Genomic DNA, 27,979 nt, shown 5'->3' on the forward strand with positions numbered 1-27,979 from the left:
TCTACTGCTATATGTATATATTTAATGCATTGATGAGTAAAGAGCAATTAGGAACGATTATAATTGAAGCACATACACGGAGCAAATTTCAAACGGTGGTACAGTATTTGAAGAATTTCGTTTGATCATTCAAAATCAGTGGATAACAGATAATTTGTAAAAAAGAAAACAAACCTAAAATAGCAAAAAAGCACATTTCTAGCTCAGCAGTGGATATACAAACGTTTGAAGGTTCAATAAATTATAAGAGTGATACAATACAATTACAATTTGATGTCAGTTCTTTTGGGACAAAACTACAAGCCATTATCAGAATTAGGTTATAAATGGCCATCACCGGTACATAAGCAAACAGTAAAATGATCGTGTGATTCTTGTTGGAATTCCTCTCTGTAGTTGTAATGTGAAAAAGTCCTTCGATTGTTTTTTAAATATAAATTTAATTAGTACAATTTTTGCTTGGATAACATGATATCAGTATATACTATTTAGAAAGACAGTCCAAGATAAAAAAAACTATTCATACATAGGTAATGCGATAGGTAGGGTAACCACTTGCATCCTTAAAAATCACAAATATGCTGGGATTCATCACGTTATCTACAACACTATCATACAAATCATTCTTTATGTTGCTTTGTCTCTGTGGAGGTGCGAGTATACTCCGATTTCCTTGGCAATAATCTCCGGTTATAACATCTGCAAGAAACATTCTTCGATGTCCAGATTGATTTGGTGCTGCGTACCCATTGGAATAATTGGCAGTAATTGCAAAGTAGACGCCTCGGCCATATGCAGTAGCTTCGAAATATGAAAACATGCTAATTACACATTCATCTCAGGTATATAAAAAACTGTGATATAACATTTGTACAACTAAAGTTCATGATAATTTCGAACACCTTATACTTAAACAATCTTATACCTTTAACAGTATAATGCACGTTGAATTACTTTTCTGAATGATGCTTTTTTGTCAATTCATGATGTATAAATACATTTCTTCTTTTCGGTGTATTTTTGACACTGATTACATTCATTTAATTGGGATTGATACCAAATAAACGCAATTTTTGCTTGCTGTCTAAAGTGTTCATCAAGAAAAATGGGTAAAAAACACGATTGTAGAGCATTAAAATTTATTTCCATACATAGAAGCACAATTCCTATCTTTGATCTTAGTACGTTATTTTATAAATCGTCCCATATCATTCGAAAATGAACCATTTTTTATCATTTCTTATGAATACTACTCAAGCTGTTAAGCACCAGACCAAACACTCCATTTTTAACGGAACGGATCGAGAAAAATTCGTTGATGGCATACCATTTTTTCCAGCATAGCTTCTATCAAAACCGTGAAGCATAATTTGGTCATCAGTCGAAGTACCGTGAAACAATTGTCGTTCAATTGGTTTTCCAAAATTTTTTCCATGTTTTTCCGTAACTTCAGCCTTCTTTGCAACATATTGTTTGTACAGGGACAGATTTTGTATTCTTTCAATCTTAGAGCATTAAAGTAATAATTTTACCAGATGATAGGTTTGAAAAGCTTTACAAAATACAAGATGTTGGAGGTAATTTAGACAGTGGCTCCCAAACTTTTTTGTGCCATTGCCCCCCTACAGTAATTTATACTCCTTCATCGCCCCCCGGCACTACAAAAAAATAAAAGATCAGAAACGAATATATTACAGAACAAGCAGAGCAAGAGGACAAATCATAGTTTAAAGTGTTTTTTATGAGATGGATGACCTCGGTGGTCTTCAGCGAGTTTTTTAATATTTGGTGACATTTTCGTCAGGCACAATTTTAAATCACCCCGTTTGCTGATGGAAAGGCGTTTCGTAGCAATAGTGTCACAGCTGAAAACCACTTTTCCACCATATAAAAGGTCGGAAATGAAAGAATCCAGGGTTCTACCTCCTCAAAAATCGCCGGGTACTTGCCCGATGACTTGATAGTGGGAGAAGCTGTAACCGACCATCGGCTATGCCAGGGTCGGCAACCTTCTGTCGCTTGCGGGCCAAAATTAAAGGTTGCAAGACTTGGCGGGCCGCACATATTTTTGAAAGTTAAAAACAGAACAGCGCGCGAAGTCTGCGACAATTTGTGAACTCAACTCATTCGTCTTATTGAAAGAAAAAAATTACAAATGACATTTAATGTGACACTTGTCTTGTTTCCGCATCACGCTTGATAGCTTTTCGACGGCACACTGAATGAAGTCAAGATTGGAACATTTTCTAAATGGGCATCACTAATCCTAGTTCTCTGCTTGTTCTTTGTAATGTTTATTTTTGAAAATAATTGCTCGCGCACATATGTACTTCCAAACATCGAAGTAAATTTTTCCGCATGGTGTGTCAAATTTGGATAGAGATTTTTTTCAAGAAGATACATTTTTATAAAAATCAAGCAGTAATGCATCTCTCGAATAGAATATGAATTTTATTTCCTCATTGCGTTGCATCTCAAGAAGCTCCATTAGAATATTTTATGTGCTCTTGAAAACCCTGCACTCAGCATCAACTTTTCTGCGTGTTGCCATTTGTCTAATTATAATTAAATTGCAGGATCGTTAAAGGAGTAGCTGTTCACTAAATTGTTGGGATATAATATAATTCAGTCTAAACGTGTCTCACAATAAATTCTGTTACATAAAAAATATAATCTACTCCCCAAGCATAGATTATAAAATTATTTCATCCTCAAAACCGCCGATTTGTCACTTTAAATCAGTGAAGTGTCGCAGGCCGGATTATTTCACTCCCCCCAAGGCCGGATCTGGCCCGCAGTCCAGCAATCCTCCTGCGTGTGATTTTTGCCCACAGGCGCGCCCCTGCGAATGCACACAGAGTACAGTAATCAAGTATACAATGCGCCAGCCGCCAAACAAAAAAGGTTTCCCAAAGCCCCCTTCGTTTTTTTCGCTTCCTCTTGTATCGTTTTCGCCCACGGGGGCGATATCGCCCACTTTAGGAATCACTGATTTAGACTATCAACAGACTCATTTCTATATTTGTAACATTCAAATCAAAGCATTTTGAATCTTGAACTGAGTAATAATAACCAGTTGAAAGACTATTATCTTTCCTTTATCCAGAATAATTAAATATCTTAATAGCAATAAACCATTGATTTTCCAAAACAAGAAACATGAGTGTATTACATAAATACATATATATGTTTATATATACAGGAGAGTAATGCTCAAATATATGGAAATGAAAGCCGAATGTCTATGCAATCTGTCACAGTAGACTACCAATAGTAGCGAAAAATACCACTGAACCAACCACTGAAAATATCAAAGCAATTGGTTGGGTACCGGTAGTTAATAAGGAAACCAATTTTTTCAAAACAAAATGAAGAAAAAAATGACTAACAAGACAACAACATAATAACGAAACTATCCATATGTACCTTTCATGTCCAAAAATTACAAAGTTTAACTCACAGAGACAATAGTTTGATGAAATTTCCCAGCGCATATGAACTTTGCTAAGACATTTTGATATTCTTGAGAGCCTGGTGTTAAAACTACTTCCAAACTTTGTTTTCCAGACATGTCATCCCAAAGTGTAGGAATATCTAAAGAGTGATGCATTAGATAAATAGTTAAAAATGCTAGGAATGTATTTATGAAGAGTTCAGTTTTCAAACTACCGGTATACAGAACGACTGCACTGAACTTTTATTAAAATTAATATCTAACATTAACACAAAACAAATACTTTTAAGTTGAATTAGAAGAGTACATTGACATATTCCATTAAAATAAAAATGCAAATAAAAATTTAATTTACCACTGATACTTTTTTCTTTTATCTTGCGTCGAATATCTGGAGGATTGCTACTATGTGGGTCAATATCAAGTTTAGAGAGGTCGATAGTGTTTTGAATCACTTTGGCTCCATCAAATTCAGATACTTGCACTTTGTTCAATGCTGGGTTAGTGTTGTCTCCATTACGTTTCTGTTGTAATAGTAAGATTTACAATAAGTGAGTCGAGAGAACGGATATATCTTATGAGGTATTATGGACAAGGGTCTCTCATAATTTTCCAACCTACATTAACTTGAATTGTTTTGAGGGTCGACTTATCACATCTATATCTTACGGTGGCTTGTTGAATATTTGCTATTTTCAACACAATTTTTTCAAAACTCAAGGACTGCTTGTGAGTTTGGTTCATTTCAAAGTGAATTTTTATAGAGTTTGTTTCTCTCTTTCTCTCTTTCTTTGTTTTAAAGAACAAAGAAATACTAATAGCACCTTGTATGCCATTTCCAGTTTATACACAGTACGTATCGGAAAATCTTCCCATGCACCAGCTTGATCTTTTCGTTGCCAAAAGACAAAAGCAGCACAAGTTTCCGCAGCTGCAAATTCTCTCAAAATATCCTTTATTGCTTCATGAGCATTGACTACATCTTTTGTGAGACCATCCAATCTCAATCTTTTTATATACCTTGATAAAAAAAAACTATTTTAGAATAGAACTGAATTTTTATATTTGTCCTTCAGAAAAAGGAAAGCTATTCCTATAATCCATGTGTCTGACTACTGTTCCATACGGCATATGGGAGTAACCTATACATCTGTATTGTGGAAAAGGCAGTATATGTCATTATGTTTTGTAAATCTTCTTTGGATGAGAATGAGTCACACACATAATTATTTATAATACAATAAGGACCAGTGTGAAGAACCTCAAAAACAAATACACACACTCAATATGGTGCATATACTAGTTCAAAAGTACAATTCAAAATACATAAAATAGGATGGAGGCAAACTGCATATCATTTTGGCACATTTATTCTATAACTGAATATCTGTTACTGAAATCTTGTTAGAGGTCCAAAGAATTTCCACTTATATGAAAGTAGATAACATCCTTTCTGTAATACTTTAGGTTTAGCATTTAGCCTCAATTTAACAAAATGACAGAATTTGAATATACCAGGATTCAATGTACCAGTACAAATCGTATAAACCAAAACAAACTTGTCTGAATCATCCGAAATTTCAATCTTTCCGCTTCTTGCGATCGCAGAGATTTCAAACCATTCCCATTTACCTAATCTACCAATAACATCATCAGTAATAACTTGTTTGTGAGTTAACTTTCGAATCTCATTATCGATAGATTTGATAGCCTGCCAACGTTAAAAACAATTAATATTCATTATAATATTAAATTCGAAAATGTGTAGAGATCTTTGACAAAATGAACTGGCACAAAACAACTTCATTTCTCAATATACTTCGAATTTATTTAGAAAAAATATCATTCTGAAAAAAATGTGGGAAGTTAAGATGCGTGCAGGTTTCAATACCTTGACAGTGAATTATGTGGAAGAGGAGCGCTGGACTCCTCATCATCATAACGTACATCATATATTCATTGTTGGTCTGTCAAAGCTATGCCGACCATGAATTTCACGCTACCGTAGTTAACTAATCCCAATATGAACTGGTAACTAGACCTTGGGTTCATCATGTTATATGATTTATCAGATTTCTACTGCTCCAGGCTACATATTAAAATTTCATCCAACTGAAAATAGTAGTTCAAATTATCGCAATACCCTGAAAAGAAGGGTTCACAGTTCTAGCAAAAATGTTATTTTTACACATGATCAGTGGCATAATCATATCAAATATTTGAACCACCAAGAAATGGAGGTACTGCACCAAGATGGCGGACACCGGAACGTCAGATGTGTACCAGGTTAGGGTTAGGCCATAATTTTAGGTACAAATATTACGGGAGTCACTTGGCTAGTCACCGAGCTCGTAATGGAACTAAAATAAGAAAAATAGAAATAAAATTATGGCCTAATCCTAATCTGGTACACATACAACGTTCCGATGTCAGCCATCATGGTGCACATACTTCTGGAGCGCCGGAATAGAAATACAAAAATTCATCCAATATCTATTACATTACCTCTTGTATATCTTCTCTGTTTGTTGAGTAAAGAAATAAAGGAAGAGAATTATCTTTGTATGCAATGACTTCTTCTGCAGGTCCACTACCACCATAAGAGAACAAACCTGCCAAATTGGAATTTTCAGTCAAATGAAGTCTAATTTCACAATCCTCCAATAAATTTGTAACTAATCCAAACAGCAGAGCATGATTGCTATGGTTTTAATTTGCAGCAATGATTACATGTTGTCATATATTTGAAAGAACAACGATAATGCAGAAATGCCTTGTTACTTGCTAGTGATATGTAACTAAGAAATGAGGCTGGAGAGGTGGGAGGCAATAGTTGTAGCTCTAAAGTCCATATAATTAGGCATGCATTAGGCCACTGACTAAATTTGATAGGCCGTTAACTATACTATGTAGTTAAATTTGTCTTCATTATCTTAAACGATTAAAAAAAATTAAGGAATAATTTACTTTTCCCCAAGTCAAGAAGTTTTGACCAAAGTCCCTTTTTCGCAGTTTCACTTAAAATTGTATCTTTGAAATCTTTCAACAGTTTTTTGTCAAAGATTACAACTTTCACGGACGATGGATAGTTGGAATTTGGATACGATTTCACAAACAACTCGATTGAGGCTCGCATGATCGATCCTACAGTTGAACAATCCATATGAAGATTTCCTGAACAAATAACTATGTTGATGAGAAGACGTCTTCTAAACATTATTTTGCATAATTTGCAGCCCATGTACATGCCTCTATAATTTCTAATATTTCGTACTGCATATTATGATAAGGCCATAAAAATCGAGAAATAGTTAACCCTAGATCTTAATTCAAAACCGGCAGACAAACGCCACATTTGAATTCTAAGGTTTTAAAGTACATATAATAATCACACAAGAAGTGCACATGAACCTAACCAGAAAGTAACAGAAAGTAAGTTTCCCGGTTACATGAGAGAGTGGATGACTTTCTCATCCTTAAAGATAACAAATTTCAATGCTAAGCAATGTATATATGGCTTTTTCGTATTGACCACTTAAATGTCGGTTTATTCAGCACATTGTGAAGTTGAAATTTGCTAAACGCTATACTACCATAAGATGTTTCACAAGGGTATTTACTTATGATTCTTCTTTCAACCATGTCAATGTATTTGACATATTAAATTGGTTGGTCCACTTAATAATTGGGTGATCGGTGAACAAACAAGATTTCTGAATATGCCAAGGTAACCCACTGGGGCCACTCATTTTTCTTGTTTACATAGCAAGTCTGCTTAAGAAATTAACAATGCGATAAAAACCAAACCTGTTCCAAAGGCAGGAAGGGAAACTGATGACAATCCTAAATTTTTGACTTCAATTAAAGCTTCCAATATTTTTTTCTGAAGATCTTTCGGGTTGTTTGGCGTCACCAAGTGGATAATCTTCTTGCAGGGAAGCTTTCCTCCGGAAGTTACAACATAATCCCCTCCAGATTGACTCCACGCCTCATTTTGAATTAAGTTACCACCTTTGCGCATAATTTGGGTTGACACCATACCTGGTAAATTTTCATTTGTCAGACTTGCTCAATGTTTGATGGGATTAATGAGTTCTAGTGGACAGAAATGCTGTTAAATCAACTCAAATGTATTGTTAGTGCTTTAATATTTTAATAAAAACATAACTGCTCAGAGTGCCGCTGCATCCCAAAACTTTTCAATTTGATCTTCTGTCTACAATTATAAATTAGTCCTAGTCTATGCAACTGGCAAGATGAGCTATTTAACTATTCTTACGCATCACCAGAACTGGTAACAACATAAGTTGTGCCAGTTTTTGCCATACTGTCCAGCCATTTTATCAGCTGCCCTAATGATGAAAATCCTATCTACGGTACTATGTTAATGACACAAGTTTGACATTGGACAGGCAAGTGTTGGATAGGATAGGATTTACATATTTATCCCGGGGGAGAGGAAAGCCGATAAGACGGCTTATCCATATGGCGAACCACGGCCTCTCGTCCGGTTACCGTACCATTCCAAGTCGGGTATGGGATTAGTTATATTGTTTGTTTTCGGAAGCATGGACTTGGTGGTGGAGGAAGCCGTAACCGACCAGCGGTTACGTGAACCACCCAATGACGGCGAGGAGTCCAGCAATCCTCTTGCACATAACTATCCCTGCATGGGATTCGAACCTGCAAACCCACACAGAGTAATCAGAGGTGCGGTGGTGAGCGTTTTCCTAACGCTTAGCCCGTTGAGCCACACCGCCGCGCCACTGACATGATTGAGACTGACATTGTTGCCTGACTCTTCAAAGATGACTATGAAAATTTATAGTCATAGCAAGTCCTATTTATTATAAGAATATGAATTGCAAAAGTACAAATATTAAATTATAAATATTGGGCTGTGTTGTAATCAAGACTTTGTTTTAAAATTTCAATAATTATAGTCTCAATTATAAATGCAGACATTCAACTCTCAAACACAAATTTTTCAACATACGCTTTGCATTACGCCTCGATTCGTTCTAAATATTACCAAATTGGGTATAATTGATAGTTTTTAAAAATATTAACATTATATATTCACCCTGGGACAGATCAAATTGTTGATTTGTGCTGTTAACTATTACATCAGTATCTTGTTGAGTGATGTCGCCTTTAATCACTGATACTTTCAAATACCCATATCGTGTTGTTTTATCATCAATTTTCCTGAAAGTGATTCCATCATTTTTTGATTCTTCAGAAGCAGTAGGAGTGAATGATGGTTTTCCACTGGAACCCAATCCTGTGTTGAATTCAGCATTGAAAGCCTAAAAAACAAAAACAATTGTTTGAGAAAAAAAAACATAAAAAACATAATATTTAGTAGAGACTCAGAAAATATCTTAATGATGATTAAACTGTAACGTATTGTGTATCAAACTGCAATTCCTTCGAATGCATATTTAGCAGTTGCAACAAAGATGTTTAAAAAAAAGATGATAAGCAAGAACGATGACTCTTACAATGAAAAATTGATCACAGTATACTTGGTTATTCCTAGTGAGGGTTCGTGCGAAACTCTTCATGGAATGTCGTGGTAATCAGTGATACCATTCTCATTTGTATTAGACATTTGTCAACCATAGCGATACATTTGTCGCTTCGAAAGTTATGTATTGGATTCTTATAAAGTGTGTCCTTTCAATATAGCTCACTTAGTGTCATTGAATAGTGACTATGGCATTTAAATTGTTCTTTATCATGTAGTAATGTTACTATACGTTCTTGTATTGTTATAGATCTATAAGATCGTCATGATTTTTTGAAATAAGGGAACCTCTTGTTAGTGAATTCAACTCATACTAACCGATATAACAGCTGGATTTCCAGAATAAAGCACAATGAAAATTTGCTTTAAATTATTCCCTCGGAAATTAAATATTTCCTGTCTCATCCATTGGGCAATAAGATTTGGGGGATGTCTGTATCCTCCCGTAGCAATAGCCGGAAATGCAATGGACCTAAAAACAATGTTACGATAGTTTCAATAATTTGAAATGTAGTTATTGATATACAGTGCATATAAACTACTTCATGGCATGCTGGACAACCAAGATTCCATTTCTTTAAAAGTGTAGCTAATTGAGTGTTTGTCTAAAAGAGTGATTTTCAGTCAGGGTTCCGCCAGTATAGTCCAACGGTTCCGCAAGTTTGAATACAAATCCGAAAGTTTCTATAATTATGCATTATATGTGTATATTCTTTGAATAAAATCAAACATTTATTAGGTTTGCTTATGTTATTAAACTTGCAACAAGTAGATAAAGATCATTTTGTTTGCTATCATTAGTTTTGCTTTTATACATATTTATAGTTTGCATAATTTTATTAATCAAATGATGCTTTTTTGCTTTCAATAATTAGACTATTGAATTGGGGTTACTTCGATCTTCTAAATGTTTTATTCTACCCACCACCACCAATACAACAGAGGAAGTTGCAACCTCAACAATGTTGCAATCTGCTAAATACTCAACAGCAACATTTGATCATGTAATAGGAGAAAATTTAGCAAAATTGACCTTCAACGCATTAAAATTTTATTTCCACATGATAAATTTACAACCATTTGAGAATATCTGGAAAAAACCTTTCTTGGTAGGAAAATCAGCGCACATACAAAAAAATATGAAACGTTTGTTCCAATGTACAGTTTACCTTACCAGTACTTGCAAATTAACAATTCATAAAGCATGCAATACAAAATGTCCAATCTTACTGGAATCCAGACTGCTCAGCTTTTTGTAAACTATCCGATACAACTGATTGTATAATTCCTTGCGAATTCTGATTATAATTTGTCACAAGTGCATGATATAATTTTCTACACTGTAGTGATCCACCATCAGTTTCTAAAACATCTCCAGCATTAAATGGCTGCTGTAGATTTGCACATTGTTGCTGGAAGTAAAAAACACAAAAACAATAAGGTAAAAATTGTGAAATTAAAAACAAATTAGATACATGGTAGAATAGTTTTGTAGAATTAATATATTATTGCTTGTGAAATTTCCATTTCAGACTCTTTATATAGACATATAGAAACATATTAATATTGTTTTTTTAGAAAGCATGAAATGGGAGAGTGATTTACTATTTACTCATGAATCTACAATGGTGACAATCTGTACTTTCAGACTTTTTTATGTAGAAACGCCAGCCATCGGCTACCACCATTGTTCCATTGTCGGTGTACTTCTAATCAGAGAGATTTTGAGTCAAATGTTTTAGATCTGTGGAATTTGCTACTATGTACTTTCACTTCTACCGACTCTTGTGCTTCATGACAACCAATATTCATTGGTGCATGTAGCAACGCCATAATTATGTGTAGTTACTGCATAGAACCTATTCATGTGAATGTGACTTTGCTCAAAGCTTCTCTTAAAAACCCATCTCAGAAAGATCTTTAAATATTTATAGGTAAAATTTTATATAAAGCACAAGAAGTACATACTATTACTCTTGCTCCAGCTTTTTGACCAAGTAATTTTGACACAGCTCCAGCGTTCGCAATATTATTCACATGTTGTGTATCTGTTACATTAACAATAACATCGACCTGAAATTAAAGTAATAATTATTAAAGTAATTGCAGCCAACCCATGCTCGTCAACAGTTCCATCTTAATTCCAGGGAACAAGAAGTAAAGCAATTTAATCACATGACACACAAAATTATCACTTAAACCCTTGCTTGTATTGTTATTATGACCTTGAAAATGGAAAATCGAACTTTTATTTACCTCTATATCCATTAACTCAAAGCCATTAACTCAAACAAATGGATATAATGGTGTTTGGATAGTCTACAACATGAGCTAAAACACAAATCTGCCTATGATTTATGTACTGTAATAGCTTATTTTTACCTGCTGTGATGATATATCTCCTACAACAACGCTAATAGTGCAGCAAGGAGTTTGCAGTGTAGAGCTGGATGCTTGGTTAGTCTGTTGAGATGAAAAAACACTTGAAGATTTTGAAGGCTTTCCCTCAGCTTGGTGTTTCTTAACAGATTCTACAAAGGCGTCAAGTACTGCTTGATTGCTGAGTTCAACAAAATCTATCTGTAATTTGTAAAAATAAAAAAATTCAGACTTTTATTTAAATACATAAAGTCATTCCTGGACTAAATGTGATTGAAATCGTCACAAGTGAAAAAAATGACTTTGATTGAGTGTTGGTGCATCATCCTTGAAAAAATTAAAATTTATTTGAATTGGAACAACTACCATATATCAAAAGCGCCATCCCTGAATAAAATGAAATTAAAGAAGATGTCAGAAGCCTAAAACTCATTTTGGGCTCAAAGATTAGGTACTCATGTTAAGCATTAAAATTGTGCCAACCTCTGGATTTGCAGGTTTGATTTCAAATAAATTATGTGTAAAAAGACTTAATACCATGTAACTGACGGTCAGTTACAGCATTGTGCATCACCTGACAAGAAGCTGAGATATACTTATTACCTTTCTTTCCCCCAAATTTTAGCATACTGATCTCTTTTGAACATGTACCTGTTTAACACTTGAATTTGGAGTTTCATTGAAATAATCAACAACAGCATCCAAAATAAGTGGAATGCAGACACTAATTTCTCCACCAAAGACGCCACAACTTATAGCAGGTATTGCTACTGATTTTAATCCAGCAGTTCCAACACATTTCAGACTTCGTAACACACAGGCTTTCAAAAGAAGTTTGGGATCTGCTCTGTCGGAAATAGAATTCCATCTAGGAAAGCAAAATATTCTAATTGAATCTGTGAACGCATTTTTGCTTTTGCACTGCTATATAAGATATAGAGATGACCATTCATCTGCTTATTGCAAATATGTGAACAATCTAAATAAATGGAGTATCTCATTATATGGAATAAAGGAACAATATATTTTTATGGCAATAAGTACCAGTATATGCCAAAAGATGAATTGTTATAAAATTACCATCTGATATCAAGCTGTATTTCACGAAATTGTTTCAAAACGGTGTTAATTCAAATCGCTTCGAAATTTTAAAACTTACATCCATACCTCAAACTAATTATATTTGAGTATAAAATATGATTAAGTTAACCTTGGACCAATAGCATGAACGATCTTCTTGCAAGCAGGTAGATTACCAGCGGATGTAATTTCTGCATTTCCTGCCAAGAAATTGCCATGATTCCTTTCAATTAGTTTGTTCATTTCTTTCTGAATTGAATTCCCATTATCTTTATCTTGAAGAAGACATAGAAGAAAATAGTAAATTCGGTGACATTAATTAATTAATACCAATTCAACTTTTGATGTATACTCATTCATGGGAGTGCAATTATATTATGAGTTATAAATGGGAGAGAGCAATGTTCAACGCATTAAAACTGAAACTGTAAAACGAGAGTTGAGGAAAAAATTGATCAATGTATGCCACGAAAAGTGTTTCTAACAATTAAAATAAAGAGGCAAAATTTTGAAATGAAATATCAGCTCCGATACAAATTGGAAAAAAGGGTATTAGCCTTCTAGTTGCTTTAATCATTCCAGGTAAAAAACCGTTAAAGTGATTTTTTTCCAACAACACTAAAAGGAGAAAACCTCAACAAAAAATTAATTTATGAAATAAAACTGAATACTAACCGAGTTTCTTGATGACTCCAGAAACCCCTCCAGGAAGGAGTGCGAGTTCAGGATTGGAAGCATTAACTATAACATCACACTTATGTTTGATAATATTTGTCTTCCATACTCTCAGTTTGACATTTAAAGATTTTGCCAAAGTTACTGAGATAAGTTTTTGTTCTTCAAAATCCTGTAAAAAATAGTTTTGACATTCAACTGGACATTGAATTGTAACTTGCCGATTATATGACTAATTGCTCTCATGCCTGCGAATGAATAGGAAAATAAATATTCTAAAATCCATAAACCAGTGCTTGCCAACTGTGGTTTATGGCTTCTGAGAATCCACGAAAGAATCAATTGGGCATGACATTTGTATGTAATAAGGTAGTTCAGAGTTTCCCAAACTGAACTCCTATACGGCCATGCGCGAGGAACTGGACATTGAATTGTAACTTGCCGATTATATGATTAATTGCTCTCATGCCTGCGAATAAATAGGAAAATAAATATTCTAAAATCCATAAACCAGTGCTTGCCAACTGTGGTTTATGGCTTCTGAGAATCCACGAAAGAATCAATTGGGCATGACATTTGTATGTAATAAGGTAGTTCAGAGTTTCCCAAACTGAACTCCTATACGGCCATGCGCGAGGGTTCACTGGCACTGATAGCAGTGAATATGCAATCATTTTGAAGTAAATTAATCATGATTTGCTCTACCTTTTTGACTATAACGCTAATATCTTCGCTTTTGTTTCTTGGCTGCTTATTATTAAACTAGGGTCCGGCAAAATAATCAATAATTCTGTCAAAAGCAACCTAGGTATTTTCAAAGATCAGGTCGCTGAAAGTGTTGATGAGGCCATGGAAAATGAAAGTTTAGGGGGAGTGAAAGCACTATTTGACTTAAAAGTATAACTCACTACAGGTGATGAATTTGAAGCATTTGGTCTCAAAAACAAATTCTTCTTATTATATTCGATCCATTCTGCACATTCTCTGGACATGGTGAGAATAATACAATTATTGACTCGTCCTGTTTGTTCAAGAAATTTTCTACCTTCTTCTCCCTGATAATAGTCTTTAATTCCGGGTTCGTTCAAAATATGCGTCATTTCAAGGATCGTGGTGCGCAAAGTTTTAAAATCAGCATGAACTAAAATGGAATAAAAATGAAGTTTTAACCAGAAATTGATTTTTAAAAAACCTTTTCATATCAGTGAAGCGTAAGATCGATTTATGCCTTGAATTTTCATGTAATTTGGTATCAAAAACCCAGTCTTACCATCATCCAATGCTCTCATTTTTCCATTTGCAAAAACGCCACCACCTCCTTCAGGAGACAATCCGCACTTTATTCCTCTCTTTTCACAAGCTTCAGGAGTGAACAGAGGAGATCTTTCTATGATGAAACGTGCACTGCCATATGCCAATTGCATAAAATATCGTTTAATCGCATTGTTGTCGAGAAATTTGTTTATTTCTACTCTCAGCATTTTAACCTCCGATCTCATTCCAACCATCAAGATGGCTTCATTTGGCTAAAAAATGACCACAAAAGCTTAAAAAAATATACAAATATCAAGGTTATTTAACAGTAATAACAATATTTCTTGAGACAATCAAGTTAAGACTTTGGCGTTTTAAGTAAACGGCACCAAAAAGAAACTTTTAGTACGAATTCACTAAAATATTATAAATATAAGTTAATCTACAAATTTAACATTAATATAGAAAAATGTGATTCGATAAAATTCCAAGGAATTTAAAATCTATTTCGACGACATATAGTTTACATGTATCTGTTTTGCAATATCGAAATTATCCTGGATTTGTTATAACAGTCTTCACCAAGCTAATGATAAAATTATATATTCCAGGAGCATATGTGCTCAAGAATAGTTCATTGCAATGAAATTACAACATCGCTACTTTCATCATATGGTAATTATGTCGTCAGTGATTTTATCATTACCGTATTTATTCGATTATAACGCGCAAAATTTTGAACTGAATTTTAGGCAAAAATCAATGCTGCGCGTTATACACGAGGTCTCAGAAATGCGGTATTGAAAATGTGGTTTTAAACATCTGAAACGTGCGTGCGCTCGCGCATGCACATTCCAATGCAGGACGATTTCGTGCAAGCACACGCACATGCGACAGCTCAGCGTGCGTTTGACATTCGTGCAAGCGTTCGATTTCGTGCAAGCACACGCACATGCGACAGCTCAGCATGCGTTTGACATTCCCGCTGCGTTGAGAATATTTATTTGCCATTATCGTACTGTACTGTAGATACCCATTATATATTACCCATTATCTATTATGGCAAGACAAAAACGTTCTGCAAGAGGTTGAAAGTGATGTTCCCGCCGATTGGGACACTGATTTAAACATAACCCAAACAGAAATCGAACAGTTGTTTGGTGAATCAGAGACTGAATCCGATTTTGAAGAGTTTTGAATTACTGTGTGCTTTTAATAAATTTTTGTTCATGCTGTGAGTTGTTACCTTATGTGCTTACCAGTAGTTAGTAGAGAAAAAATAAAAAAAAGAATTTTATACCAATTTTCATTCAAAATTTAAAGGTGCGCGTTATACACGAGTGCGCGTTATAATTGAATAAATACGGTATATCTTTTAGTTTTAGCGGAACTAATAAACCATAGATCGATTGATTAAATACCAAATGTGATAAAATCAAATTATTTTACTCTAAATTCACAATCATGAATTGTGCTACATATTGATGGTAATCCATATGTCTAGCTATTTATAAAGTCTGCTTGCTTACTCTAATCCTGCCATAAAATTTGAATTACTGTGATGTATTTTTATTGCAATAAAATTACCCCATTAAAAGTACCATAATAAAATTACTGTGGTGAAATTAACAGACATCCTAGGAGTTTACTTCAAAATATTCTGAATATTGGAAATAAATTAAGCCAGTTGTGAAACAATCTGCAAGGACGAGGTCAAGCAATCCTAATGCACAGATATGCACACTGCACCTACATATGAGCTGTAGAGGGACAATCAAGATTGAATACAGACAATTAATTTATGGCAGTAATTCAAATTATTTTATTTTCTGGGTAATTCTGAGGTAATAAGAAAGGTCTGCAACCTTGATATAAATTCCACATGCTGTAGTGCTTCGTAAATTTTGATGAAATCCTTTCCAAGCAGGAGATTTTACAACGTTAGCTCTTGGTTCATCAGTTCGTATCGTTTCAATAACAATATATTCCTTGATCAAATTGATTCCTCGTTTGAAGTCATTGATTGTTCCAACTCTGAGACAAGGTTCTTCACCATCCAAGCTAATCATAGCTAGAAAAAGAGAAAAATTGTAGAGGGTTATAATTATAGGAAGGAACCTCAGTGAACACTAAAAGGAAAATTTTGTTTCTACAAAGTGATTTTTTTATGCGACACCTACTTGCGACGCCTTTTGCTTCAAACGAGGCTCTTACATGCATACTGCCATAGAAACCTCACAATATGTATGGGGCTACTATTTGAAATTCGAAAACCAAATTGCAGGGTGCGGAAGAACGTTCAAAGATGATAATCATATGGCAAACCACGACCTTTCGAGTCAGAATCGATCATAAATATTACCCATCTCCATACACCTGGTCAAGCTACAGACACAAGATGAACACAATGATACAATTTGATTAATAACAACTGTCGAAGAAACAAACAGCTTTGATATAAAACAGAAAAACAGTATTGAATCCCAATAGGCTTCTAGTTAGTCAGCATATACCCACCTTTTATATTATTATTTATCAACTGATTTTGAATTTGTTTAGTTATTACTTCAGATCCTGACATTGACTCAGATAAATATCTCACAACACTTTCATCCAAACCATTCAATCGCTTCTTTTCAATGGTCTGAAAAAGAATAATAACATTTGAAAATTCACAAAATTAGATTATTTGCTTGTAATAAATGTTTAATAATCAACAACATTTAAATATTTATGTTACGAATAATATATTTATTTAACGTGCCAATGTATCCTATACCAGAGGTTCTCAACCAGGGGTAAATCCAACCTGCTTTGGGGTTGCAAATAAATTTTGCAAGAACGGATTACATGACTTAATGTGGCCGTTGTATTCATCATATTTCACTCACAGCATACTGAAAGAGATAGTGTGAGGAGGGTAAATTTTACTTCTAAAATTTGTCAAGGGGCAAAATATAGATAAAAGTCCCTGACCACAATTTGTCGAATGACATCTCAAAACACTGTTTTGTGTGATGAGTCGATGACAATTATGAAATTATACAATTTTTTATATCTACCAAAAAGATCATACAATTTTTGCAAGACGCTCATTCAGGTCTTTCACGAATTGTGCAGCCTGCGATGCCAACACAGCAGTTGAGTAAAGTTTTTTGAATGCTGAGGCTAGTGCCAACATGCATGCCGAACCACATTACCTCATAATTTAGAGCAAACCAGTTAAGCCTTCCCAGTAAATAGATTGAATGGTGAGCTCAGGACTCCTCTTGCAAATAATCATTTCACAAAGGCTTATTTTTATTGGAGGCATAGAAGAAAACTATGAATAGTAAAAGATTAGCCACATACATTTAACTTAGTCAAGGCATTAATCTGAAAAAGTGAAAGCGCAGACTCGGGTCCTGTCAATATAATTTTTTGTTGTTTCATGTCACATTTTATCTGCACGTTTTTGTGATTCATTCTCAGTTGTTCGACAATTCCACAGTTCACCATAACTCTGAAATAATAAAATTCAACTTAATTAACACATTCAGTCTTTAGGAAGTTCATAGCTAGTGAATTTCCTGAATTGAAACCTGACACAGGATCTAAAATTAATTTGACTCTATCCAGGGCCTGTAATGTCTTGGTTAAACATCGTTAGCAAAACAAAATTGATGATTGTGAGTGATGTTTTAAGAAAAAAAAGCTTGCTGATTAAAAATCAACTTCAACCGTTTCGAAATTTCAGGATAGGCAGATAGATGAACCAAATGCATGGCGTCCAAAACACAATGACATTATTGGTGTGATTGTGTGACTATAAAGATCTGAAAGAGAATTATGGTTAGCACATACGTAACTGGCTATCTGTCCACCCTATCTCATATTGACTGGTAACAGACTACAGGCGTTGGTTAGCCATATGGTTAGCCGTCTAACGGACTTTCTAATAATCACCCAAGATAAATATATTTTATTATTTAGTTGAGGAAAAAACATTGTAGAAGAAGCTCATTACATTATTAAAGTGTTGTTTTCATTACCTAAGCAGATATCTCCGAGTTAAAGCATTTGCATAAATAAAACTATAGTTCAGGACTTTTTGTGATAGATGAAAAATCTATCTCACCCAAATTGATCGTTATTGACTGACATTTCAGTCATACTCGAATTCACACAATTTTTTATGTGTTCAATCATAAGATCAACTGATGACTTTATTCCAGTTATTTCAACAATTGGTTCGTTCTGCATCCAACTGTAAAAAAAGGCACACAGTTGATAGATGAGCTAATTTGATGTTGGAGTTGTAGAAAAATTCTAATACTAATGGACCGATCAGTACTCAAATATGAAATAGGTCGGTTTCATTTTATTCCCAGATTTTGCTCCATGTGCAGTTGATATGTATTATTTATTTTGCCTTGTTGTCCATATACTTAAAGATAATAAGTTCTCACCAAACAATTAAATCATCATTGTCAACGTTTCCAGTATATTTCTCATCAATTTGAGGAAATAATTTATAAGAACGAGCTTTTTGAAGTTTCGATCTTTCGAATGTATTAGATGAAGATGTATAATCCACCAGAAAATCCTCAAAATTTTTTTGACACTTTGCATTAAAATCGTTTTGTGCCTCTTTTCTCTGTTTCTGGATAAAGCAAAATATAATAAAAATTGTACATGAGAATAGTAGAATAGTTTTGAATGAAGATTTCAAAAATAATGAAAATTTTAAAAAACATGAAATATAATATAATTCAAATATAGGCAGATGTGAAATCACAAAAAATGCACATGGAAAGAAAAAACAATCAGATTTCTCAATCTGAACAGTAGAAAAGCCCCATTTACTGTATTTCGCGGCTATTAAGTCGATTGTCCGGACCCAAATTTTTCGTTAATTATTGGTCCGTCTTATTGGGCAGGTATGCTTATTTTGTTCTTTTTGGGATGGGCTTATTTTCCACAAGTTTTTTCAAACACAATTTGCGTAAGTTTCATATATGGGTTGATATATTCTATAATGTATTGCCAAACTGTCTGCCAATCAAGATTATTCAATTGACTTTGTACTGCCAGCTGTTATTTGTAATATTCCTTTTAAAAACATGGCCAGTGCGAACACCGGTAATTCAAAAAGAAAAGCTACCACGAAATAAAGTGATTGATTCATGACCCTTCAGTTTTGCTGAGTCAGGGAAAACCACACCAGACAGAAAACACAGCTGCTATTAACTGGTAGACATACAGCGCAGTACTTATCAAAGTTATCACACCATTTTCACAATTTATTTCAGCGTTCCAGTTAATGGGTTGGTCAAAATGATCAGTTTTTTATTTAATAGGCTAGAATATTTGAGGCAGTGACTTGAGACTCACATCAAGATAATAGTTACCTGATTTGATGTAAACACAAACACCATTTCCTGATCTTGCTGTTGTGGTCTGAATTCGACAGTTGCCAGATATTTGAAAGCATTCTTCAATTTTGAATCATGCTTTTGACTTCCAGTTATAAACTTGATGATCTTTTCATCACAATTTGGCTTCAATTCGAAAGGTCCCAATCTGGCACCAGGTTGAGGCGCTGGTTCTAAAAAATATTATTTTGGTATTTTCTAACATGAAATAGTTATAACAGTATTATTTCAAATATGACAGAGGAAAAATATTTAAAATCATATATTTGACTGAAATGAGCATTCCCAACTGACAAGTGAAGAATATCATACATTATTTTACAGAAATTCATTTCCTTTGAAGTTTGGGACCTGGGACCGAAAATTTTCTCACAATATGTCAGGGTCAAATTTTTGATAACTCAAAATCAGGAGTTGAGGCCCTTTTTAAACGGCCCGAAGTTTTCAGCGAGAGTCAAGTGTAAATTTTTCCCTACTCTACAGCCCTTTTCTGTGTAATGTAAATGTAAAAAGCGCACTGGGAGTATGTGCACCAAGATGGCGCACAACCTGAACCCTAACCTGGTACACATATTATGTTCAGGTTGTGTGCCATCTTGGTGCACATACTCCGGGAGCACCAAGTAAAATATCGTCATAACTAACACACAATATTATCAATTCACATAATGTACAAAAACATTATAAATCATTTTTAATAGAATTTATTGGAGAAAATATAAAATAATCTAGGAATTAATGTAAAACCTGGTTTCTTTTTAGGTGTTGGTTTGAAATTTTCCAATATATTCAGATGATCGTTTGCAAGAGAATGATGATACAGTTCAACTTTAACTGGTTTATTATTGATAATAATTGGTTGATCACAAGGTACTTTGAATTTTTCAAAAATTCTTTCAGCGTCTGAATAAAATAAAGTAAGGGAAAAGAAGAAAAAGTTAATTTGCATAATTTTGAATTTATTTTTATATACCAGTAATTTTTTTGCATTTTTTTGAATCAAAGTATTGAGCCCAAAAATTTCTACAATTTTTACTCTACAGTGTTGAATTGAAATATTTCAAATCTGATGTTAAACGCTGTTTATTGACAATTTTATATTGCAAATATAAACCTTTTAAAATGCCAATGGTTGCTGTAAGTCTTCTAGAAGTCTTTTTTTTACTTTTGATTGGGGACTTGGGGACTTCAATTTGAATACAATTATCAATGGTCATGATAATTTTGTAACATTTCTTGTAACCAAAAATATTATTAAATTTTCACACTTAGGGATGGTTTATATAGAATAAGGCATGATAAAGGACATGTTATTCATGTTTTGTTTATCTATTTGTTTTGACATAATATCGACGTCTTTTTCAGTTCTGAGTGAGCTGGTGGGCATGAGGTTTGTTTAACCAATGGCAGAAGAATAGGTAGATTCAACGTCTACACAATGCTCTTGTCAATATTGGATCTCATTTAATAAATGGTGTATAAGCAATTAAGTACCTGTGTGCAGTGCAAAATATACCAAAGACTGATTGTCTTTCAATCTATCAATTCTGGTGACGAGACCACCGTCTGTACGTTTTTTGCTTTCAAATATTAACCTTATTGTGTCATTTGTTGCGTCAGCAGGAATGTCGAATACTTTTAAACAATCTGTTCTCAGCAAAGGTGTGGCCTGATGGAAAAATTAATAATTTGCTAATATTAGAAATGTGTAAACAAAAAACAGCTGTCCAATTTAAATAGACATATGATGTAACTTACCTAATATTAACCTCAGAACATGGATAGGTACAAATAACATATGATTCTTAGCACAATCTGATAAGATTTTTATATTTTTCAGAAGGAGAGAAAAGCCGATCAAATAGCCTGATCATATTGTTAATGAACCAACCCTATTCTTTGGTGATCATATCATATCGAGTATCAAGATAGTTCGCAGGACTTAATGGTTAAACATAGTATTGTTAAGATTATAATATTCATGAATTGAACTTGGCTAAATAAAATTCATTGATAATGGTACTCAGAACTCTAATTGACGTCAGTAGTTTACATAAAAAAATGCAAAATTTTTAAAAAATATTCAATAAACACGTATCATAATGTGGCAATATTTGGAAGAATATTTTACGGCGTATTTCAACATACTTTCAGTGAATTTCCTTCCAACCTTTTTGCTTTTATATTTCGAAGAAGAGTTTCAGTTTCTGATACTTCTGAAAATGTGAGATGTGATACATGTAAAATGAATTGAAAATATGGTAATCCCAAGTATGTGTACCAGGTTAGGTTTAAGCCATAATTTTATTCCGATTTTCCTTGTTTTAGTTTTATTACCAGCTTGGGAACTGTAAGTGGTAGCCAAGTGAATATCCCCCTGTCAATAGGTGTCAGTCCCTTTACACAAATTAATCTGAAATAGGCGAACAGAATTAGTCACCGGTACTCATATCTCATACCTCAGTTTTTGTGCACTCAAATTTTTTTTAGCGAAAATAAGAATACTGAAAGGGTCACGTTTATTTAAAAATTTACTGATAATACTATTAATTAACTAAAAAAAGGGTCAATTGGAAATTAAAACAGAACGCTCACAATGAACAAGGCTTTAGGCAAGCATCCATGAAGGTATATATATGGTTGGAAGCGAAGTTTAGTTAACATGCCTTCTGTTACAAATAATTAGGAAAATTAGTTTAGGTTGTATGCACCATATTCATTTCCATATTCAATTCTGTAAACACCATGTAGATCAGTTTTCACACAGTTGCTCGGTGCAGTTTCATTTGAAGAACAGCTTTCCAAATACATTACTAATGTATCCATGGTTGTTTGGTCTCCAACACCCTGAAATAAAAGAGAAAATTGATAAAATTTAATATATATATATTTTTTTATTTTCAAGGCCAATACAAGCAGCTACTGATTTACAGAGAGGCAAAAGAGCTACCATTATTTTGAAAGATCCGTTGGGCCATCTCGCCGACGAAAAGTAACTAGGGTATATAGTAGACCAGGGGTCACCAAACTACGGCCCGCGGGCCGGATCCGGCCCGCGTCGTCATTTTATCCGGCCCGCAATAACACACAAAAGTGGCCAAATATTTTTCCAAGAAAAATTTTCTCGAGCATCGTCTTTCTTGTTTATTTCGTAACACTGGCCAATCAGCAAGATGCAGAAAAAATGACGTAATAATGGGCCTTTTCGCATCCGCTCAGACACTTTGGTCACCCTGACAGATTTTCAGTCGTGGTTGTAAAAAATACTTCGTTTTTTGCGATTCTGAATGGTATTCGTTAGTTTCTGGTTGTGTTTGAGAAATTTAAGTATGAATCAAAAAGGTCAATCATCATTTGCCTCTTTAGGAGTTGTAGTTTTAATAGTAGTAATGAAAAATTAGTCTAAGAAATAGCTGTGACAAAATGGGCTAAAATTTTCTACCGGGAGGCAACGTTTTCTGCGAAAGATGCACTCGCCGAAACTGTTTACGTCTTTGTGCTAAAATGAACGTCGAATGTGCATTTTGCGCTAACAGTACTGTAATCCCTCGCGTACTGGTCCAATTTCATTCTTTTTGACAAAAATATTTGTCTGGCACGTTTCAACACAGTTTGAGTCATACCCGGCCCGCGTTCAAAAAAGTTTGGTGACCCCTGTAGTAGACACTTCAATCTAATGTATTATGCTATTTAAATATCTTTTCTTTTTTTTAACTCTCATGAGATCATGTTTGGCAATAAAAAATGATGAGTTGGTACACAAAACAACAAAAATAACTGTACCATGTCTCATCAAGAAAATTATGCAAAGATTATTGTTGAAGTTGATACCAAATTGGCAATACCAAAGGGCGATGAACAATGAGAAAAATTATGTATAAACATGTTGAGCAATATACACACAAGGCTCACCTTCAACACAAAGATCTTTTCGAAATATGAAGGAATTAATTTTGGATAAATCGTGAATTCCTCAACATCAAATTTTTGATCGTTTTTCTCCAGACAAGATTCACAATCTGCAAAAAGCAATTCAGTCTATTACTTCTATACTATACTGATTAAACAGTTAAACATATATATAACAGATATAGTTGGATATACATGTTAAATTCAATATTCCAAGTTGTGACATCGGTTTCGGGTAATCTTCATAAACATATAATCATAAACATATAATAAGATAAATGTGAGTAATAGCAACGTTATACCTATAGGATCACCAAATACAATGAGAAGTCCATCGATCATTTTAATGATGCAAAACACAGGTCCCCCATTTGACCGTTTCTTTGATTCAAAATGCATTGTCACTTTTTGAATATGGGTTGTTGATGTATCGATGCCTTGAGCCAATACACATCTGTAGAATAAAACATATAAAAAATTTATTCTCTATAATTGATTTAACAATTCACTATGAGTAGAATATAGTTCTCTTGTTAGGGTTGTGAAAAATAGTTTGCCTAAGTGACTAAAAGATCAATAGATTTCAAATTTCTATACAAGCCGTTACTAGTTACCGGTATCCAAGTGCTAGAAGGCTATTTTCTTTCATTTTTTCTCCAATTTTTCAGTCCTACATGACCTGATATTTCCCACCATATTATGTTAGTTTTTATATTTCTTGGGAACACCTTCATATGACATTCGATGCAATTCTTGTTTATATTTAACTGATATTGAGGTGGCCATATTAGTCATTTAACCTTTGTGTCCATATATTTGAGCATTGTTCTTCTGTTATAACAAACTATGGTCTTTCCTATTCCCAATTCAAAATTGCGTGATTGCCAAAGTTATTTATTTAAGGTAAATGTTCAATTTATGCTATTTTAGGTTTAATATTATTATACAATTTACTACAATCTAAGTGCGAGTCATCACAGTATTGACTTATTGAGCTCTTGTCTAAATTGGTGTAACTGAATAATTCAATACAAATAGAAATCTGTTAATGTTTAATGTAGACTCAATCCTCTTTCTAAATTAACCTTATTGTTTTTACAGATGACATAGAGATAACATGGAGATACCATGTATAACATGGAGTATCTCATATGCCTTAAATCAAACCAAAATCTTGGCAAACAATTTCCAATAACTACAAAATCAAAACTACATCACTCGCAAAATACATACATGCTGGTAAAATATGTACATAGATGCATGATGAACAATTTATATTTTATTTTTCAAAAGTTTATACTTTTGTGTTGAAAATATTTTGTCAACCTTAATATTTGCTATTTTGCACAACTTTATAACAAAATATTTTACATCGGTGTGCAAAAGTTTCCATTTATATTGCTCTACCTTATTTTAATAAGACTTATTAATTATTTATTTACTTTTTTAAGAATATTTGCTCAAAGCAAGGCAAATTTTTATCACTTGATCAGAAGCAAAGAAGACTGATCTCCGAGCAAAGCTCAGGATGGCCGCTGAAGAACTGATTGGTACTGGAACAATGATAAAGGTATTCTATGCATTCAAAATTTAGGGAGAGAAGGTCTCAATTAGGGCTGTCCAAAATCGAATATTTTTTTGATTCAAATCGAACCGAATATTTTTCTCGGATCGAACCGAATATTATTGTGCAATCCTAAATTTGTCTCTAATGAACAATAAAAACTTCCTCTTCAATATTGTGTTAACGTATGTACAGTTACATCTAAATTATTGCAAATATTTTGCATAACTATGTTTCCAGAGTTATAAAAGGACACAAGCCTTCTTGAACTGGTCAAAAAATTAGGGTTTCGAAAACTATCAAGGTTTAAGAGTTGGAAATTGCACAGACTCTTTTAATGCCCGTAGTTGCTATTTTAATCCTATTATCATTAGTATTATTATTAACTCCATATTTTTTTGTGTAATTTCAGTAAAATGATAAACAACTATTAATATAGATATAACTGTTGCCCAAAAAATTCAAAATTGCATTTTGGGAACTCACAAATTCAGAGCTAGTTTGATGGCCATATTGTTGCTGTACAACAGCCATCATTTCACAATAGTGCAATTATTTGTCATAGTAATAAATGAATGAAACAAAGTATTGCCATTAGAAGAAATTACAAATTCTATTGGAAAAAGGTATTGGACCTCCAAAACGTGTTTCAGTCCCGTACCTTGTTCCTATGATTACTGACTGAACAGCTACAAATAGATTTTATTTACAGAACTGGCGTTTTTTGCTGACACAAAATTTGCCTTTTTCACCTTGTGTTTTCTCAAAAACTGTCATCTTCAAATCATTGTTACCGATAACTTTTCATTTACGACCATGTATGAAATGGATAATTACATGTCACCGGGCAATAGGAGAGACCTTTTTACAGCAAAGAAAGCGATAGAAACATGTGTTTGCTTGCCCGGTGAAAAACGCGGTGTAAAGGTGGTCGTGAGGCGATTATGTACCAAATTTTAGCGATTCGTAAATTGGCCGAAAAACGCTTCGAATAATTTGCAATTCGATTCGATTTCGAATATTCGGTTCGCTTGGACAGCCCTAGTCTCAATTTATGACTAAATCTTAAAAAAAAAAAAAAATTCAGTCGGAACTAACAAATCAAGCCATAAATGGAGAATAGCTGGTTTAAACATTATTCTACCTTGACCCTTCATCAGCAGGTAACACCGGTAAACTGCTCCAATAATATGAATTTTCATACAAATTCTTCTGAGTCATTAAATCAAGAATGTTAGTTCTTGGAACTTTCTTAGCAGGAGGAATCTTTGTTTGTTCTTGATGGGATGTTGAACTTGAATGTAAATTCTCTGTGGCTCCATGAGGGTCACCTAATGAAATAATGGTTATATAAAGATAGAACAAGTCGAAAAGAAATGGCTTAAAAATGTATTAATAACGGTTAAATAAGGGTAAATTTTCAGCAAATAGGGTTCATATGGATCGTTTTGCTAAATTGCTACTGTTAGTCTTTTGTTTGGCAAAGAATCGATTTTCCTCGTAATTAATTAATGGATCAATTGATTTTAAATTAAAATTTAAACTAAAATTTCTTTGTTTAGACTGTTCAAATCGTAATGAAACAGAGAATTAAAATGATTTAACAGAATTATAGCTCTTATCCCAAGTCTAAAATATTCTGCCGGTCAAAAAACTCTCGAATAATTCACTTACCTTTTCCAGTGTTTACAACACGTAGAATATAAGTTAAAGTTCCAAATTTGTATTCATTTACGTTTGATCTATAAAACTGTTGTAAATCTGAATAAAGAAAAAATTTAAAACCATCCATTCAACCTCGTTATTTTTATTAATTAAAGCGCTGTTTTATAAATAAATCCAATGTTCAAAATCGACGGCGGGGGTAGAAGAACATATTAGAATCATATGAATTAATTTTTGAGCAATCATAAATAATTCAAATGCTCATATTCAATGTCACAATAATGAAATAAATTTTACTGGCATTTTTTTGTGTAATTGTGGCCATTTTCAATAAAAAACTGCAAAGTTAAATTCATAACTATGGCTGTCAATCATAATGCAAACTTTGAGCAATTTCCAAGACAATAGGAAATGGGCATTATTTTTATGTCCGATGCTACAGGAATTTAAAAATTAAAAAAGAATCATGTAAACACAATAAAATGAAAATTGATCGTACCTCTTGGATCCTTGAATAAAAAAGTGGCAGAGCCGTCATTATTTTTCGTTACATTCTCAACAATACCAGACTCGACCTGTTTTTCAATAAACAGTTTCAGCTTAATTACATTTAGTGCTGAAGGAAATCCAAAAATTGTGACAGATCTATTCTCCATTGCATTTGGCTTGTCACAAATATATATCCAATAATAGGACAGATTGTTGTATTACACGTTATTACAAAAGGAATGTATATGATATAACTGAAATATACAAATAAAATTTTATCACACAATGTAAATTTGTTAATAAAAATCTGGATCAAATCAATGATTATTCTGATATGACGATGCATAAATGAGAAGTATAGAATAAATATAATAAAAGGTAAAAGGTCCTAACCCCTTAAAAAATACAGTAAACAACGAATGGGGTCCATGATGGGAATTGCGAAACCTTCATGACAAACTCAGATGTAGATGGAAATAAAGCTATTAAAGCATTCACCAATATAGAAAGTAAAACTAGATAAGAAATGATGAGCATAGTTTACTACATAATTTGAGCGATCATAT

General features: G+C 33.5%; 1 protein-coding gene across 1 annotated transcript; it reads right to left on the reverse strand.

Moving 5' to 3' along the window:
• LOC120342320 (protein mono-ADP-ribosyltransferase PARP14-like) lies at nt 1–27,666 on the reverse strand. The gene is made up of 34 exons (XM_078112246.1): nt 27,424–27,666; nt 26,934–27,020; nt 26,404–26,590; nt 23,998–24,149; nt 23,699–23,805; nt 22,498–22,633; nt 21,935–22,002; nt 21,281–21,455; nt 20,534–20,689; nt 19,763–19,959; nt 18,821–19,014; nt 18,490–18,618; nt 17,724–17,874; nt 16,890–17,016; nt 16,238–16,443; nt 14,389–14,644; nt 14,027–14,259; nt 13,119–13,290; nt 12,574–12,718; nt 12,015–12,231; nt 11,367–11,564; nt 10,953–11,057; nt 10,215–10,396; nt 9,303–9,456; nt 8,538–8,763; nt 7,262–7,495; nt 6,422–6,628; nt 5,960–6,066; nt 5,014–5,165; nt 4,279–4,474; nt 3,810–3,978; nt 3,461–3,594; nt 1,328–1,505; nt 1–801 (listed from the first exon to the last, which is right to left on the reverse strand). Exons 1-34 carry the CDS (start codon nt 27,578–27,580, stop codon nt 521–523), a joined length of 5,775 nt encoding a protein of 1,924 aa, XP_077968372.1. The 5' UTR covers nt 27,581–27,666; the 3' UTR covers nt 1–520.
• Between the last annotated feature and the right edge of the window lie 313 nt (nt 27,667–27,979).

Source organism: Styela clava, chromosome 1 (assembly GCF_964204865.1).
Source record: "Styela clava chromosome 1, kaStyClav1.hap1.2, whole genome shotgun sequence".
Classification (NCBI taxonomy): Eukaryota; Metazoa; Chordata; class Ascidiacea; order Stolidobranchia; family Styelidae; genus Styela; species Styela clava.